Source organism: Myotis daubentonii, chromosome 15, assembly GCF_963259705.1.
Source record: "Myotis daubentonii chromosome 15, mMyoDau2.1, whole genome shotgun sequence".
Taxonomy (NCBI): Eukaryota; Metazoa; Chordata; class Mammalia; order Chiroptera; family Vespertilionidae; genus Myotis; species Myotis daubentonii.
Genome location: NC_081854.1, coordinates 57,025,866 through 57,043,957, shown reverse-complemented (window position 1 = coordinate 57,043,957; position 18,092 = coordinate 57,025,866). Strand labels below are relative to the sequence as shown.

The 18,092-nt window shown below is 62.6% G+C and overlaps 1 protein-coding gene across 3 annotated transcripts in view; it reads right to left on the bottom strand.

Moving 5' to 3' along the window:
• The window catches only part of ZNF423 (zinc finger protein 423), a 227,617-nt gene that overhangs the window by 15,654 nt on the left and 193,871 nt on the right, over positions 1 to 18,092 (bottom strand). For all 3 annotated transcript variants that reach the window (XM_059668099.1, XM_059668100.1, XM_059668101.1), the window contains 2 exons: positions 8,658 to 8,789; positions 7,156 to 7,271 (listed from right to left, as the gene is read on the bottom strand). In XM_059668099.1, coding sequence (XP_059524082.1) covers positions 7,156 to 7,271; positions 8,658 to 8,789 — 248 coding nt within the window. The remainder of the gene's footprint in view (positions 1 to 7,155; positions 7,272 to 8,657; positions 8,790 to 18,092) is intronic.

The following is an 18,092-nucleotide window of genomic DNA, read 5'->3' as shown; positions in this document are numbered from 1 at the left end:
GGTGATGGGTGGATGGGTGGATGGGTGGATGTGTGGATGGGTGGATGGGTGGATGGGTGGGTGGATGGGTGGATGGGTAGATGGGTGGATGGGTGGATGTGTGGATGGGTGGGTGGGTGGGTGGATGGGTGGATGGGTGGGTGGATGGGTGGATGGGTGGATGGGTGATGGGTGGATGGGTGGATGGGTGGGTGGGTGGGTGGGTGGATGGGTGGATGGGTGGGTGGATGGGTGGATGGGTGGATGGGTGATGGGTGGATGGGTGGATGAGTGATGGGTGGATGGATGGATGAGTGACGGGGGATGAATGATGGATGGGTGGATGGATAGATAGATGGATGAGTGATGGATGGATGGGTGGATGGGTGGATGGGTGGATGGGTGGATGGGTGGATGGGTGGATGGGGGATGGGTGGATGGGTGGATGGGGGATGGGTGGATGGGGGATGGGTGGATGGGTGGATAGGTGGATGGGTGGATGGGTGGATGGCAGAGGAGTCTTCACTCTCCAAAATCCCAGGGTAGAGTGGGAACTCAGGTGTAGATATAGTTACCACAGTCTGTATGGGCAAAGGGAGCAGGGGTTAAACCCAGGGCTGGAGAAGCCAAAGGAGAAGCAGCGGCGAGGGATCTGAGCCGGGCCCATGGAGCCGGGCCCATGCGAGCCGGGCCCATGTGAGCCGGACCCTGAGGCCCGGGGCGGGAAGGGATTCACGCAGAAGGACCAGCAGGTGCAGGTGCCCCCGGAAACACCCCTCCTGAGCAGGTGAGACGGGACCCGCCCAGAGGACCAAAGCAGGAAGGCACTGCCGTTCGTCCCGCTCCCCGCCGCTCTGTCCTCTGCTCCTTGGACCCCCCAAACCTCATGCCTCTGACCTTCGCACTGCCTGTTCCCTTTCCTGGAAGAACCCCAGCCCCTCCCCCCACTGGCGCCTTCTCAACCTTCAGGACCCAGCTGACATGCCAGCCTTCCCTGGACACACGATCGGTTTTTCATTCCTAACATTCCCTCCCCTTGTCCTGACACACACACACACACGCACACGCACACATGTGCACACACCCCGACACATGCACACATGCACACACACATACCCCTACACGTACACGCACACTCACAAGTGCATCACTCTATCACGACACAGTGTTTCATTGTCTTCGGAATCCCGCCGTCTGCAGTGACCTAGTTGGTGTGCTCACTGACTCGGCGTTGGCGGTGCCCACAGAACACCAGCCCTGGGCGAGCAGGGGCGCTGCTCCCTGTTCACGGCGGCCCCCGGCCCCCCTGGCAGCGCCCTGCTAGGCCCTCGGTCCAGGTTTGTTCAAAGAAATGCAACGAGGGAGCAGGTCCCACCGAGCACTCTCGGGGGCTGGGAAGGAAGTATCCCAGGGGAGCTCAGGGGGCGCCCCCGGCTCATGGGCACCTCCCCTGGCTGGGTACCAGGACCCGCGGGCAGGGCCCGGCGTGCCCCGTTGGAAGGGCACTGGGCTGCGTGTGAGCGTCCCTCGCCCCGCTTTTAATCGATGGTAGTGGCACGATGAGGCACATGCAAGCAGACAGCATGAGCTAATCCTTTAAATGCATCCGCTCAGGGCCGGGCTGGCCGCTTGGCCACCGGGGGCCCTCAGGAACCGTTTCCTGCTGCCTCTCGGTCCATCAGCGAGGGCGCCTGGCCTCCTGGGCGCCGGGCAGCCCACTGCCCCAGCCGGGCCCCAGCCCCCAGGTCTGCAGGAGGCCAGGACACTCGAGGCCAGAAGGGCCGTTCCCGGGCCCCGCCTCCCTGTGACGGCTCTCCGTGCGCCCCGAGTTTCTGTAGGTGTATGTGTGGGTGGGGGGCTGGGAAGCTTGAGGTCTTACAAGGTCCCTGTCTCCACGACTGGCGTGAACCCCCCTTCTCCCCAGGCCTGGCCAGAGCAGGACTCACCCCCTCGCTCGCTGCCAGGTTTGCAGGCTCCTGGCCTCACGCTCCAGCCCAGCGGACGCGGCCCACAGGCCGGCTCCCCAGAAAGGCCCCGGGCGCTCCCCGCTGGGCCGCCTGCCACCAGGCTCCGCGCATCCCCTGTCGCCGCCGCTGCGTTGCTACCTGCTTGGCCCAACTACGAAAATAGTTTCTGGGTCCCCTGACATGAAGGCTTTTTATAGTTCAGCACCGCAGGCCTCATTTAAATCTATCAGCTCATATACACGGCAGCGCTGTAAACTTCGGGGGGTTGCGTGTGCCTCAGTGGCCCCCGTGATCTGGCTTTGCATGCAGCTCTGCCGTGCGCCCGTGACCTGGGGCCAGTCCCCGCGCCTCCGGGAGCCTCGTTCCCATGTCAGTCCGTGGAGACGAGCGTTCCGCCCTCCTGGGCTGTGTTGAGACCAATTCAAGCAAAATGCTTAGAGCGGGGCCTGGCCGGCAGCGGGGAGCCGCCCGGGGTGGGGCTGTTCTACTTCTCCTCCGGTTTCGGAGGGTCCTACCCCGCACGCCGGAGCCGGCCCCGTGAGGCTGGCGATGGGCACACTCCCTCGTGCCCTCCGCGGTGAGGCTGAAGAGCGGGGTTCAGTGAGGCCATGAGGAAGGAGAGGAGGGGCCCTCCATGCCAGGTCTGCGGGCACAGAGGTGTCCGCGGGGACTCAGGGACAGCTGGGCGGCACGGGCCCAGCCTGCCCCTCCTCTCGGGTCAGCTCAGCCCTGGCAGGGGGCCACGGAGCCGCAGGCCTTCATCTGCCGAGGCCTGAGGCGGGAAATGCCGGCCGGCAGCCCTGACGCTGTGGGAGTCTGTGATTTGCAGTCTGTCTCACACCCCCAACCCGGTCCGCCCGCCACTGTCCACGGGGCCGGGCGCAGCGGAGGAAGACGGGTCTCAGCGGAAGAGACAGGGGTCGGGTGTGCGGGCCACCTTCCCACCCCCAGGACACCCAGGACACCCAGGACAGAGGGCAGTCAAGCCAGGCCGAGGCCGCGTGTCTCTGCCTCAACAAAGGGACGCTTGATTCCTGGGAGCAGGACCCCCGAAACAGCTCCTGACATCGGCATCCAAACCCACCCCAGCGCCCCTACCATCGAAAGGCCCAGTGAGACTGAACTCGCACCTGACTTGGGACTGTCAGAACCCCAAGTCCATGACCTGAGTGTCTGTCCACGACCCGGAGTCTTAGGGCCGTGGAAGCCTGTGGACAGGCCCTCCTCCCGACGGCGCTCACACGCTTGCCGACGACTGTCCCCACACCAGCCTGTCGCCCGCCCGCGGCTCTTCTGGTCAAACAGGCCTGGGAGCTCCGGGAAGTGAGGCTGGACCCGCCCAGCCCGGACGGCTAGCGCTCAGGGTGTGGGCGTGCACGTGTGTATGTGTGTGCACGTGTGCAGGCGTGTGCATGTGTGCAGGCGTGTGCATGTGTTCAGGCGTGTGCATGTGTGCACGTGTGGGCGCTTGCTGCCTGCATGCTTAGGAGAACCTGGTGAAGTCTCCTCCACGTCTTTCCCCACCTGCAGCCCTGGCATCTACTGTTTTCCATTCCACATTTCTGCCCGTTTCCGGGTCATCGCGGCACAGAAACATCCGGTCAGAGCGTTCTGAGTCCGGCTTCTCGCCCTGGGCACCTGCAGCTCTTGCCACCGACGTGCTGTTTGCTCCTGGGCAGCCGCCGGGCGGAGGCCTGGACCTCGCCTCTCCATCCTCCACCCGCGAGGAGACAGGCAGGCGCGGCGAGGAGGGCTCTGTCCTCATTCCCAGCCAGGCTGTGGGCAGCTCGTTGGCAGGTCTCCTGGGGGAGCAGCCGGGAGCAGGGCCGCCAGGTGGCGCGTCACGTGCATGTTTCCCTGCAGAGGAAACTCACAAACTACGCCGCCACGTGGCTGGGCCCCTTGCGCTCCCACCAGCAAAGTCTGGGCGTCCTGGCCTCGTCCACACCCCGGCCCCACTCCGTGTTGTCACTGTTTGTTTGGTTTTCGTCGCGGTGGCTTAACATCATGGTTTTAAGGACGTGGCATCTACCCTCGCAGGTGAAGGGCAGAAGCAGTGGTTCTCAACCTTCCTAACGCCGCGACCCTTTAATACAGCTCCTCATGTTGTGGTGACCCCCAATTTCATTGTTACAAATTGAACATAATGAAAGCACAGTGATTCATCACAGAAACAATATGTAATTATGTATGTGTTTTCCGATGGTCTTAGGCGACCCCTGTGAAAAGGTCGTTCGACCCCCTAAGGGGTTGCGACCCACAAGTTGAGAACCCCTGGGCTGAAGGGTTTTGCTCACTCTTTGTGGATCCCCTCCCCGCCACCAGTCATGAGTTTTGAGAGTTTTGTTTTGTATGTTCTGGATACAAATCTGTGACTTGCAAATACTTTTGCCCAAGTCTGTGACTTCTCATCACGTCACAGTGTCCTTTCAGAGACGAAACTTCTTAAACGTTGATGCACGGTGTAAGGCAGACAATACCTCTTCCCTGCGGTGTAAGTCAGACAATACCTCTTCCCTGCGGGGTTTCCCCCTGCAACAGGATAAACCCCAAAGCCTTCGCTGCCCTGCAGACCTGGCCATGACCTGGGCCACCTGCCAGGCCCTTCCTCCAGGCCCCATTCTCTTGTGCTTCAGCCTCACGTTGCCTTCTGTCCCAGCAACACCCCTAGCTCCGACCACAGGGCCTTTGCACGGCTCCCTTCCACACACTCTCTTTCTTGGCACCCAGGCCTCGGTTCAAATGTTACCTCCTCAGAGAGGCTCTGCCTGACCACCTTACCAAGGAGCACCCCACCTTACCCCACACTGGGGATCACACCTGCAAACCGGGCCTGTGCCCTGACTGGGAATCGAACCAGCGACCTCCTGGTGCATGGGTTGACGCTCAACCACTGAGCCACGCCGGCCGGCTAATCCCACCGTATTGCCTCTACGTCCACAGCGGTATTTCCAGTCCGACAGGGAGAACAGCCGCCGTCCCCGCGTCTTCTCAAGACCTCTCGGCCCCGAGTCACAAACAGTAGCTTCCCTGAATCCCCAAGGACCTCAGCGACACGCGGCCAGGCGAGCCAGGCGAGGCCTGGGGGGCCAGGCCGTGCTCCGGCTGCACACCTAACCCCGCGTCAGCGAGGGAAGCCACCCTGCCTGCCGGCCCGGCTTCAGCGAGATGGCGACGAACACTCCCACGGCTAGAAAACCCTCCTCTCAAAAACCCAGAAAATTGCTGTTTGAACCACTTAACGAAAGCCATTATTTGCATAGATTTGGCGTTGCGACAACACTTCCCCATTTAAACGGTCTGTAATTAAAATCAGTAATTGCAGAAAATAGGGACTCGTTAAGGCTATAATTTAGCGAGGTTCTCGGCACTTGAGGATCTGCTGTAAAGGCTGACGGGGTGACCCAGGAACCCGTGGCTCCCGGGGACCGTCCTGGGGCCTGGGGCCTGGGGCCCTCAGCAGCCCGGGAGGCGTGGCCGAAGCCAGACGGGACGGAGGCCGCAGCTCCACACTCCACCGGCGAGGTGGGCCTGGCACCGCGGTGCCCACGAAGCTCAAAAAAGGCGGACTGGGGGCCCTAGCCGGTGTTGCTCAGTGGATAGAGCGCTGGCCCATGGACTGAAGGATTCCGGGCTCGATTCCGGTCAAGGGCACAGACCTCAGTTGCAGGCTCAATCCCAGCCCTGCTCAGGGTGCGTAGGAAGCAACCAATGGATGTGTCTCTCTCACATCGATGTTTCTCTTTCTCTGTCTCTCCCCCTACCTTCCACTCTCTCTAAAAAAAAAAAATCAATGGAAAAATATCCATCATTGGGTGAGGATTAGCAATAAATAAAAATAAATAGATAAATAAAATAAAAATAAAAATAAAATAAAAAATAAATAAATAAAAAGGCGGACTGGGAAGTGTGTCTGGGACAGACCCAGGAGCCGAGGGGGAGGGCCGCCTCGCGCTCCTGGCTTCCGGGACAAGGCAAATCCCAGGCTTAAGGAAATCACGGTTACGCGCTCCTGGGTCTAGCGGCCTGCGTGCTGGCTGTGGAAAGCTCAGGTGTTGAGGACCCGGGGGCTGTATTGGCAGCCGGGCCAGGCAGGTGAGGCCGGTGGGAGGTGGGTGAGGCCACGCAGAGCCCGTGCAGGAGTAAGGAGGCTCCCGGGCGGCCCGCCCACCGGGCACTGACACCGTGCCCCCTATGGTCATGTGACAGTGGGGGCAGCGGGCCGTCCCCCCACCGTCCCCAGCCCAGAGGCACACGCTCGGGTTTGGATCCATGGGGCGTCAGCGGTGGGCCGTGGGGCGGGGGTCCCTGACTTGGGGGGGGCGGTTTGGAAGCGGCACCCCCTCTCGGTGTAACTGGGCTCATAACTCCATCCACACGGGGTTCAGGTGGCGGCGGTGTGAGCGACACGCAGACTCACAGGCCCAGAGAGGAAAAAAACAGGCTCTCCAGCAAACCGCCCGGTCAGAGGGCAGCCGGCGGGAGCGAGGCCCTGACCACCGGACGGTGACACCCCGCCCCCCGACGGTCACCCCCCCCACCTCCCTCGGCGCCCTCCCCGGGCCTGTTCTCACCTGGGTGGCAACCACACCGGCTGCACAGACAGGACGGCCGGGCTCGGCTCGGTGACAGCCGCAGCGCCGAGAGAGGGGGCTGCCCTGCCACAGGCCACACCGCTGTGCCCCTCCCACCCCGGAGGACAGCACGTGCCCGGCAGTGTCTGACTCCACTCGGGTTGTGGCGGCCTCACTCCACAGGCGAGGGGGCCCTGGCACAGCCGTGGGCCATCGTCCAGGTGGGCGGACTGCTGAGCGCGGGGCCAGCGTGGGGGGGTGTCCGAGTGGAGGGGGGGCGGTTTCTCATGGGCAGACACACCCTGCAGGCAGGGCGGTGAGGACGAAAGCCAGCACTCCCCTCCTCTGGGCACAGAGCAGATGACTCCCTCCCCATTTGAAACTGGGCATGGCCACGTGTACCTGCCCCCGGCTCAGCGGCTTAGCGCCGGCTCTCCTGACCGCGCGGGGCCAGCAGAAGCCGCGCCCGCCCCGCACGCCAGCCGGCCAGGAGGGCAACCGCGGGCTCCACGCCCACAAGCCACGTCCGGCCGCCTGGAGCTCTTCCCGTCGGGGGTGCTGAGTACCAGACCCCACCATCCCGCTGCACCCCGAGACCCTCGGTGCTGGGTGTGGGCGCGGGCCCGGGCACTGACCTGCAGCTCGGTCTGGAAGAAGAACTTCTGGGGGCACTGCGCGCAGTCGTAGATCTTGTCCTCCTGCCCGTGCACCGCGAAGATGTGCTGCTGCAGCTTGTTGGCCTGGACGAAGACTGCACAGGGACAGCGCGTCAGCGCAGGGCGGGGACACCAGCCCGCGCCACTCACAGGCCCAGCCTGGACCAGCCGGCCGACAGGGGCTACTGGGGCTCACACCAGGGAAGCTGAGCTCTGCCGCCTACGGGCTGTGCAACCTTGGGCAAGTCACTTAACCTCTCTGGGCTCCGTGTCCTCGTCTGAAAAATGGGGACCTTTAATGGGTGTAGCTCACGGAGCATCTGGGAGGCTCACATGGGTTAGCTGAAAAAATGCTTCAAAGATGGCCTGGCACGTAATAAGGCCAGTGACTGCCATCACCCGCCAGGTGCCTTCCACACGTGGGCTCCTGGACCAGAGCACAGGCCCGTAAGGCTGGCACTGCCGTTGTCCCATTTTACAGAAGGGAAAACTGAGGCACCGGGAATGTTCAATGGCGCGTCCCAGGCCCCACGGCTGGCGGGTGGCGGGGCCGAGATGAGTTTAACAGCCTTAGCGCAGCGCCTGGGACAGGACGGGGTGGATACACGGATGGCTATGCTTGTTGCTGAGGGTTGTCAGCGTCCTGGACCAGCAGACCTGGGGCCCCTCGGAGCCAGCCCCCAGCCCGAGCCCACAGAGCGTGATGGAACAGAGGGGCGGGGCTCCTAGGTGGAGGGGGAGGAAGACCTGAGGGCGTGAGTGTGCGGGCGCTCCCACGGCCGAGCCCCTTCCTCGGGCCTGTCACCAGCGGGTCACCCACCCGCTTCCCGTGGCAGGAGCCCAGGCGCGGCAGCAGGAGGCAGCCCTGAGCAGCTGTGTGTCTGGGAGGTGAGGACTTCAGAGGTGCCCCCCGCCAGGCGCCCTCCCCAGGGTGGGCTCCTGCCTGGCAGACGGCAGATGTTGGGGGAGGCAGGGGGAGGCCAGGCTCCCCGGCGCACACCGGCTGCCATCTGGGCAGCGGAAGGGGGGCCGGCAGAGCCCCCGAGACCGGCCTGGGGCTGGGATGGACAGCCGCTTGCCTGGGCCGGCAGCCAGCCTGGGGGCTTGACCTCTCCAGCCGCAGCATGGAGGGAACACGGCTGAGCTGGGTGGGGGGAGGCGCGGCCAGGAGAGCCACGGCCGCTGGACAGAGCGCAAGGTTCACGGAGGGGAGGCTGGAGCCCAGGCCTCCAAATCGCAGGGCGAGGCTGGGCCAGCGAGGACTCGCCGCGCTGAGAGCAGGGCTGAGGGGAGGGTCAGGGAGGCACCACCCACCGGCCTCCCAGGAGAGGCACGGAGCAGGGGCAGGGCCACGGGGCAGGTCCGCAGGGCAGCGCGGCCGGGGGTCCCTCGGGGCCTCCCCAGGAGCCCAGGGTCCCTGGCAGGCCGGACACCTCTGCTGGGTCCCCTCCCGCTCCGCACGCGCTCGGAGTGGCCCTTACCTGTGAAGCACACGGGGCACTTGAAGGTGCCGCCCATGCCCTCGAAGCTGTGCTCGATGAGGTGGCAGAGCAGCTTGGCCGGGGAGTCGAACATCTGGTTGCACAGCTTACACTCGTGGTTGATGCCTTCCTCTGCAAGGAAGCGGATGTCAGTGACCTGCACGCCACCCCACGCCACGCCCCTCCCCCCAGAGCCACGCCCCTCCCCGCAGAGCCACGCCCCACACGCCGGGCCCTGCCCCGATCCCCAGAACCAGGGCTGGTGTGGGGCTGCGGATGCCGATTCCCGTCCCAGCCCCAGACGGCCCAGCCACCCCCAGCTGACGGACCCCAGGGGACCGGCCCCAAAGAGCTGGCACTTGAAGGCGCCATTGGCTGGGATTTGTCCTGCAGGCCCAGCGGCAGGCCGCACAGGCCACCTCCAAGGCCTGAACCCCAGACCGTGTCACATGGAGAGGGCCCCAGGATGGGGTCCAGCAGGACTTTAACAATCCAATAGAATATTTACTGAGCATGTACTATGTGCCAGGCGCCTTGCGCTGGGGATTGGGGGGGGGGGTGCTGTCCCCCATTCTAGTGGTGAGGCAAACGGATCGTACACAAAGATGATTAACACGTAAGGGCAATGAGAGGTGCCCTGGGAACATGGGAGTCCTCCCGGGGGGTCGGGGCAGGAGTTCTGGGGTGAGCCTGTGCCGGGGCCGGGTCAGGGAGGGGGTGAGGGCCGAGGGGCACATGGACACGCACTGCAAAGGGCCTCTGGCCACCGGGGGACTTTGGGATTGTCCTCTCAGAGCAGCGGTTCTCAACCTGTGGGTCGCGACCCCTTTGGGGGTGGAACGACCCTTTCACAGGGGTCACCTAAGACCATTAGAAAACGCATACATAATTACATACTGTTTTTGTGATGAATCACTATGCTTTAATTATGTTCCATTTGTAACAATGAAAATACATCCTGCATATCAGATATTTACATGACGATTCATAACAGTAGCAACATTACAGTTATGAAGCAGCCACGAAAATAATTTGATGGTTGGGGGTCACCACACCATGAGGAGCTGTATGAAAGGGTCGCGGCGTTAGGAAGGTTGAGAACCGCTGTCTCAGAGGGACGGGCAGCCACCGGAAGGCATCGCACAAAAACACAGGCAATGAGGTGCTCTGTGTTATGTTTTTAGCAGGTGGCCCGCCCCGTGGCTCCCACACAATGGCAGGCACCCTGCCTGGCTTCCAGATGCAAACCTGGCTCCATCGCCCCACCTGGGAGCTGGGGAGACCCCAAACATCCACCCGAAGGCTCCCAGGGAAGAGGCGGTGCCCTGAGCACCGGCCTCGCAGCCCTGCCCGGAATCAGCAGGACAGAGTTCAAATCCTGGCTTCTCCAAACCTCAGTTCCTGCTGGTGAATAAGGGCCACCCAGGCCCTGCCCCACGGGCTGTGGGGAAGGGAGGAGCTGGCACCTGGGACCGCAGTGGCCCAGGGGTCTTCTGACCAGTGTGACCCCAAAAATAAAGTCTTTTTTTTAAGTTACCGCCATCCAAAAACAGCCTTCCTCTTCTAGTTGATGTGAGGATTAATTAAGCTAATAACATTAATAATTACGAAGAAAAGAGTTGTTTTTGTTTTCCATTTTTTATACTCGATTTCAGAGCAAGGAAGAGAGAGACATAGAAACATTGATGAGAGAGAAACGCCCATTGTCTGCCTCCTGCTGGGGATCGAGCCCGAAACCCAGGCATGTGTCCTGGCTGGGAATCGAACCGGCGACCTCCTGGTGCCTGGGACGGCACTCAACCACTGAGCCACACCGGCCGGGCAGAGAAGGGGTTTCGACCCGCCCCCGCACACAGCAAGTGCTCAATAAGTGCTTGCCGCCAGCTCCGCGTATCTGAGAACATTATCTGGGACAGCCAAGGACGCGGGCTCCCCTCGGGCTCCCGGGGGCCCAGCCTCACCACCGGCGCCAGGTGCTCTGATTTGCCCGCAAAGACAAGAATTCGGCAGCAGAGGGGCTCTGCCGGTGGCAAGACACAAACACAGATGGGCTGGGGCTCTCAGCCAGCCCCCGGGTCCCCGGGCCCTGGCAGGGGCTGGCAGCGACAGCAGGCGTCCCCCCGGCCGGGCACCCTGCCGCAGAGGCGCACGCACACGTGGGCGTGCCAGCGGGCCTGCCCCACATAGCCCACTGGCGGCATCTACCGGGTGTTTGTCCTGCCCCTGGAGCCCTGGCAACTAGGCCACACGCACCCGGTAGAGATTCCGGCAGCTCTTCCACGGATCCTCGCGGAAAAGAATTCATTGACAAGTTCAGGGACACGGGGCGGGCTCAGCACGCACAGGCCCCATGCACGTCCTCCTCTTCCCTCGGGGAGACTGTCACCGTAATTAGAGATGGCCTCCAATGTGGGGGGCTGCCTCAGAGACCCCCAGCGCACCCCCTGCCCCACAAACCATGCTTCTCAGTGCCTGGCATCGAGTATGGATTCAAGGAATGAAAAATGAATGAATGAATGAATGAATGAATGGAGACAGCACCCTTGCACATGGCCTTCCTATCAGAATGGGGACGCCTCTTGGACATTAATGAGGCAGAGTGTGTGAAAAAGACATTGTAGGGAGGACTCTATGACCGTTTATAACATAAGCTGAACCTCAGAATTCACCCTGCTGGCTGGGAAAGACACATTTCCAGAAAAGAAAAAAGTGGGCTGATAGAATCCGACCGCATCCTGAGTTAGTACAGCCTTGGGGGATGGGGAGAGGGGTTGCTCTGAATCCTTCCCCATCTGTGTGTGTCCCACCTGGACACCTCCTTCAGGCAGCCTCCCCAGACTACGCTAGCACACACAGCTGCCCCTGGCTGGGCAGAGCGAGCCTGGACTCATCTCACCATATCCGACGAGTCTTTCTGACCCTGGCAACCGGGCGAGGGGCACAGATGCTGTCTTCTCCTCCTCAGAGCCCCGAAACATCAAGTCCCGCCTGGGTCCGCTGCAGGAGAGGCTCGGGAAATACTCACTGAAAAGAGATGCCCCTGGCGGCCCTCCCCCCTGCCCGCCAGCGCCACCCCCCCCCCCCCCCCCCCGGCCAGGCTGAGAGGGCGAAGGAGGATTTACTGCTCTGCCGAGCGAGGCCTTCAGCCACTTGGCCGTGAACGGAGCCGTGCCGTCTGACACACGAGCACCAGGAGGACAAAGAAGGCTCCTGCAGCTTATAAACCCGAGGCATCAGGGCCGACAGCCCCTTTCCATCCACCGAGTGCCGAGCGATTCGTCAGCGGGTCCCCCTGATTCATAGACGCAGCTACGCCGCACCCACGTTCATAAATACGCGCCCAGTCAGGCAGCGGGGGCCGCGGCCGTTCCACAGCCAGGCAGCCGCCACTGCAACAAATCGCAGCCCCACACCAGCGTGGACGGGAGGTTCCGAGCTAACTGGATCCACATTCCTCCTTCTCCCCAAAGTGCCGAAAATGGGGAGCCGGGAGAGGGAAAATAAAGGCAGCAAGACGTCCAAGGGCGGTGCGAACAGCAACTCCTGAGGATCCCGCCGCCTGGGAAGCACTTGCGTTCAGGGCAGCCCTCTGGTCGGCAAATCTTTCTGAAGAAGGAGGCCCTGTCCCCACCGAGGGGGTTGGAGGTGCTCTGTGGGGTGTCCGTTATGTGCACCTCTGCCCAGGAAACCACCCAGGAAAACGTGTGGGGGCACCTAGTTAGAGGGCGGTGCTCCTCTGTGCACCTGTGACCAGGTGGGCCAGCCGAGGTGACCAGGTGGGCCAGACCAAGGTGACCAGGTGGGCCAGCGTGAGGTGACCAGGTGGGCCAGACCGAGGTGACCAGGTGGGCCAGACCAAGGTGACCAGGTGGGCCAGCGTGAGGTGACCAGGTGGGCCAGCGCGAGGTGACCAGGTGGGCCAGCATGAGGTGACCAGGTGGGCCAGACCGAGGTGACCAGGTGGGCCAGTCCGAGGTGACCAGGTGGGCCAGACCGAGGTGACCAGGTGGCCCAACCCGAGGTGACCAGGTGATCCAACCCGAGGTGACCAGGTGAGCCAGTCCGAGGTGACCAGGTGGGCCAGACCGAGGTGACCAGGTGGCCCAATCCGAGGTGACCAGGTGATACAACCCGAGGTGACCAGGTGAGCCAGACCGAGGCGACCAGGTGGGCCAGCCCGAGGTGACCAGGTGATCCAACCCGAGGTGACCAGGTGATCCAACCCGAGGTGACCAGGTGAGCCAGACCGAGGCGACCAGGTGACCCAACCCGAGGTGACCAGGTGATCCAACCCGAGGTGACCAGGTGATCCAACCCGAGGTGACCAGGTGAGCCAGACCGAGGCGACCAGGTGGGCCAGCCCGAGGTGACCAGGTGATCCAACCCGAGGTGACCAGGTGATCCAACCCGAGGTGACCAGGTGAGCCAGACCGAGGCGACCAGGTGACCCAACCCGAGGTGACCAGGTGATCCAACCCGAGGTGACCAGGTGATCCAACCCGAGGTGACCAGGTGAGCCAGACCGAGGCGACCAGGTGGGCCAGCCCGAGGTGACCAGGTGGGCCAGCCCACAGATGCTGCCAGACTTCACCTCCTCCGTCATCTCCACCCTGCCACGTTGACAACCTCTCATTCTGTCTCAAGTCGCAGGGTCCAAAGACAGCAGCCCCCTCGAGAATGACTTTCCAGGGCTCTCTGAGAGCGCACAGCACTCGGGGGACCTGGTGCAGAATGGCAAGGCTGCCTGGGAACCGGGGCGCAGGATTCTGCGAGGGAAGACCTCTCCTTTCTATTCCTTTTGTTTGTTTTAATAGCACAGGACAGGCATCTGCAAGTGAGACCCACACATACAGCTCAAGTGGGTTATGCAGCCCGACTCACGTGCAATGCAGAGTCCGCCAGCTCCCTGCACCCCATCTTGCCTCCCGGTCCCCAGAAGTAGCGGTTGGCGCCAGGAGTCTATTGAGTTATTATGATTTTTTAAAAAAATATTTTTTATTGATTTCAGAGAGGAAGGGAGAGGGAGAGAGAGATAGAAACATCAACGATGAGAGTGAACATCGATCAGCTGCCTCTTGCACCCCCCACACTGGGGATTGAGCCCGCAACCCGGGCCTGTGCCCTGACCGGGAATCGAACCGTGACCTCCTGGTGCATAGGTCGATGCTCAACCGCTGAGCCACGCCGGCCGGGCTATTATGATTTTTAAAAATTTAAAAAAAAAAAAAAAAACCATCAGCACTGCCAAACAACCCAGCCAGCCCGAACATCCCAGAGTGTGTGTCTCTCTCAACTCTGCTCAGGAATAATAAGTGTTAATTTTACACTTCATTTCTCAAAAAAAATAATAATAGGCTGTGCTTTTGCTTAAAACCAAGTCGGCCTGCTGGCACCTTTCAGGCTGAAACGGTGTCAGCCGAGAGAGGCGCGGGCTTTGTGGGGCAGCGCCGTGCGGCGAAGACAGTCCCCGCGCCGTCCTCCGCGCCGACTTTTGTCTCCGCGAGCATTTGATCCCTGGCAGACACGCACTTATTTCCATACGGGACTTGGGGGAAGCCGGGAGGAGAGAGAGCTGATTGCCAGAACCTGAAGGTGAAGCGCAGGTGGGCCCCGCCGCGGTCAAAGGCAGGCCTGGGCCGCTCTCGGAGGCCGCAATTTGCTGCCGGGAGGGAGGGGTGGGGGGGGGCGCGTAGGCAGAGCATTGTTCCCCAGCTCTCACGCTCCCGTGACCAGGCCCTCCTCTAAGCCGGGGCCACAGGAGGGAAGCTGACCCAAGAGTGGTGTCCTTAATGCGTGTCCTCCCCGGGCTGAGAACCAGGGACTGGCTGTTGGCGGTGCGGACAGGGGCCTCACTGGCCTCCTCCGTGGGGGGAGCGGCGATGAAGGATGCAAAGTTAGGTTCCATCGCTCACTTGCTGTGTGTGCTTGGGTAAGTTACTTAACCTCTCTGGGCGTCAAGGGTTCCTGCTGGCTGGCTGCTCTGCCCCAGGACCGGCTCCTCCTCCCCTCCTTCACTCAGGTGTCTGCTCAAAGGAGACTTCCTCCAAGAGAACGCTGCAGACACCCCGCTAACATGGCGCACACCCCATCCTTTCCAGCAACTCAACCACCTTTAATTTCCTTCATGGTGCTGGTAACCCCCTGGTATATTACAGAGTTGATTTTTTTTTAACCAATTCTCTCTCTCTCAATAGCACACACACACACTCACATACACTCCACGAGGGCTATGTTGCTCATTGCTACATCCCCAGTACCTAGAAGAGACCCTGGCACATAGTAGGCACTCAATAAATAGGCAGTGGATGATTTGTGTAAAGCGCTTAGTAGGATGCTTGGAACGTGGGGGAGGGGTGCTGGTAAACGCAGGGTACCACACACCGGTCCCCAAAAGTGGGGGCTGATCCCAGCATCTGCTGACTTTAGGACATGCATCTCGGCCGGCTCCAGGAGCAGGGGCGTGGAGGGTCTCGCTCACCTGCCGACCAGGCAGGAGGTGTGAAAAGGCAGGGCCACCCCTGCTCCTTGGTCACCTGGATCATTCAGAAACTACAGGTGAGGCGGGTGGACAGGCCCGCTGGCCGGCCACAGCTCCAGTGGACAGGAGGGCTGGGGCTATCGGTGAGGGGAGGAGGCGGCCCGACCCCTGACCGCGTGGGCAGTCCCGGCCACCACGGGCTGCCTCCGTCCCCAGCTCAGGGAACAAACGCCACCACGCTTCAACTCCACAGCCACGGGGGCTGATCCCACGCCCACCCCAAATATCTGGTGGGCAAAGACCTACCAGGCCCAAAGCCAGGGCTCAGACACACACCGGAGACGTGGAGATAAGGAACACGGGGCACAGGGCCGGGCATTCGTCCAGGGAAACTTGGGGGTAAGAGGGGACCCTGGGAGATGCCCCTCTGATGCCCCCCAACAAATAAGTGACCACAAACAGGTGCAGAGACCTGGGCCACGGGGGTGGGGGGGCTCGGTCCTTTGTTCTAAGGAACAAAGACCTTCGGCAGAGAGAGAAGAGGCAGAGAATGCTATGGGAAGTGAACCCAGGTGAGCTGAGGGCGGGGCAGGGTGGCATTTGGGCTTGGAGTTGACACGGGCAACCGAGACAACGCGGCCTGCGGGGCCATCCTCACCAGAGGCCAGGCAGGAATTGGGGTGTGTGTGTGCGGGGACAAGGGCTGATCTTGGGATCCCCAGCCCCCCACCCCGGCTGCCCTCAAGCAGCTCCAGTCAGGGTGGGCAGTGTGGTCCCCAGACAGGAGCCCGGGGGAGCTGGTTGGAAATGCAGGCTTTCAGGCGGCACCCAGGCCCGCGAGCGAGCGAGAAGGGGCCCCAGGCGGGCGTGCGTTCAGGTCTGGGCGGCGCTGAGCTCTACCCAGTGCTGAGGGGACACGGGCCCCGCTGGAACCCTGTCCTGTGTGCTCAGAGCCATCACACGGCTTTCACCAAGCGCGCTCACTACGATCTCCAAAAAGGTACAAGTTTTCTAGAGCCCACACCCCCGGAGGCTGAGACACAGCCCGAGAGCGGGAGACACGCTCCTGTTAGCCGGACTGGGTGGGTGGCGTCAGGGTCTGTGGAGGGGGCCGCTGGAGACCGGGGGGTAGAGGCGTGGGGCATCCCCGGGGCCCCAGCACGGCACCCCCACTTCCCTAATTAATCCTGAAAGACGGGCTGTGCCCTCCTGACTCCCCGGTGACGCCCCTTCCCCGGCCCCGCTGGCCAGGAGGGACCCATCTCGGTCCCCTGCGTCGCACGAAGGCTTATAAATGAGCTCGGGCAGCCGCTCTGGGCCCCGCGGGACGGGCCTCCTCCGCGAGGAGCCCTGACAATTAGGCGGCCTGCATCTTGAAAGGCGGGGGGATTGATGGCGTGGACAGTCACAGCATCACCTGGGGAGCTGGGTGTAGTCCTCCAATGGGGGGCGGGGGGCTGAGGTCGGTTGCCGTGGCAACGGAGAATGAGCTCAACCTTGTAACTGACCCTTATCTTTTTTTGATCTGTGGGCCACTTGGGGCCAAGGCTTGAAATCAACTGGAAAATAATCCGGTCACATATCAGAAAGAAAACTAGTCAGACTTCCTTACCCAGGTACCCACCAGCCACCCCCCTCCGCCGCGACGCCGCGTCGCAGGCCTGCGCGGAGACCGCCGACCGACCGGCAGGAGGAAGGGGTGGCCGAACGCCGCGACCGCAGCATGACGTTGCTGTGCCCACCGTGGGAAGGGTTGCCCACCCCTGCGCCCCTCCACTCATTCTTGCCAGGAGCACTGGGCCCTCCTGCCCTCCGGCGTCCAGTGACACTGCACCCAGGAGGGGCCCCAAGTCCTTCCTTCTGCCTGTGCCCGGGCCTGGCCTGGCCCTGGGCTGCCTGGCCTGGCCCTGGGCTGCCTGGCCTGGTCCCTGGGCTGCCTGGCCTGGCCCTGGGCTGCCTGGCTTTGCTCCCAGGTTGGGCCAGTCTCTCCCTACCAGAGTCCTGTTCCCAGGCAGGTGGGCATCGCTCTGCACACCTGGGGGAGGTGTCGAGATGGGGCTTGAGGAAGGAGGGCCGAGAGGGGGGACAACCTCCCTCCTGCGGGGAGGCCTGGCTGGCTCAGCCACTGCCGCCCGCGCCCCTGGGTTCCCACGGCAAGACCGGCCATCTGGCCGGGGCCGCGTCCAGGACGCCGCTCTCTGAGTCCCAGGACTCTGCTGCTCCCTCCCCCGAAACTGCAATCAGAAGGCTCCAGATGGCTCCTCGGACCACCTGCTCCCAGGAGCCCGTCAGATGGATCTTAGCTGGGGGTCAGCTAAGCCCGAGGACGAGGCCGGGTAAAGGCCCCTGGAGGTTTCCCGTCACAGCAGACAGGACAGCTCGGCTGACGCCCCCACCCCCTGTTCCGACAAGAGGAGCTCCTCTGGAAGGAGGAGACATGGCTGAGAAGGAGGCAGCGGGGGATGCTCCGGCCCCACCCAGGCTCAGAGCAGACACGGGGCGGGCACTGCCCTCCAGGCCTCAGTCTCCTCCTCTGCGAAGTGGGGAGGGAGATGGCCCTCGGGGGGCTGTTGAACGGAGGGCGCGAGAGAGAGCAAGGGGATTAAATCTGATCGCGGTGCTGCCGCCCCCGCCACTCTGTCACTGGACTCTGCTGCTGTGATCCCGGCCGCGACGCCGCCCTCAGATGCACCACAGCCCGGGTTTACGGAGCACCTGCCGTGGCAGGTCCTGGGTCGACCTGACGTCCCTCTGTCAGTGCCTCTGTCATTGTCCTCGTCTGGACGTGACAGGCAGGCCGCAAACCCTCCTGTCGCCCCAGACCTCGGGCTCAGCCCGGACGTGGCCATTCCCCATGCCTTCCCCTCGTCTGGACGCGGCCATTCCCCATGCCTTCCCCTCGTCTGGACGTGGCCATTCCCTACGCCTTCCCCTCGTCTGGACGCCCTTCCACCTCC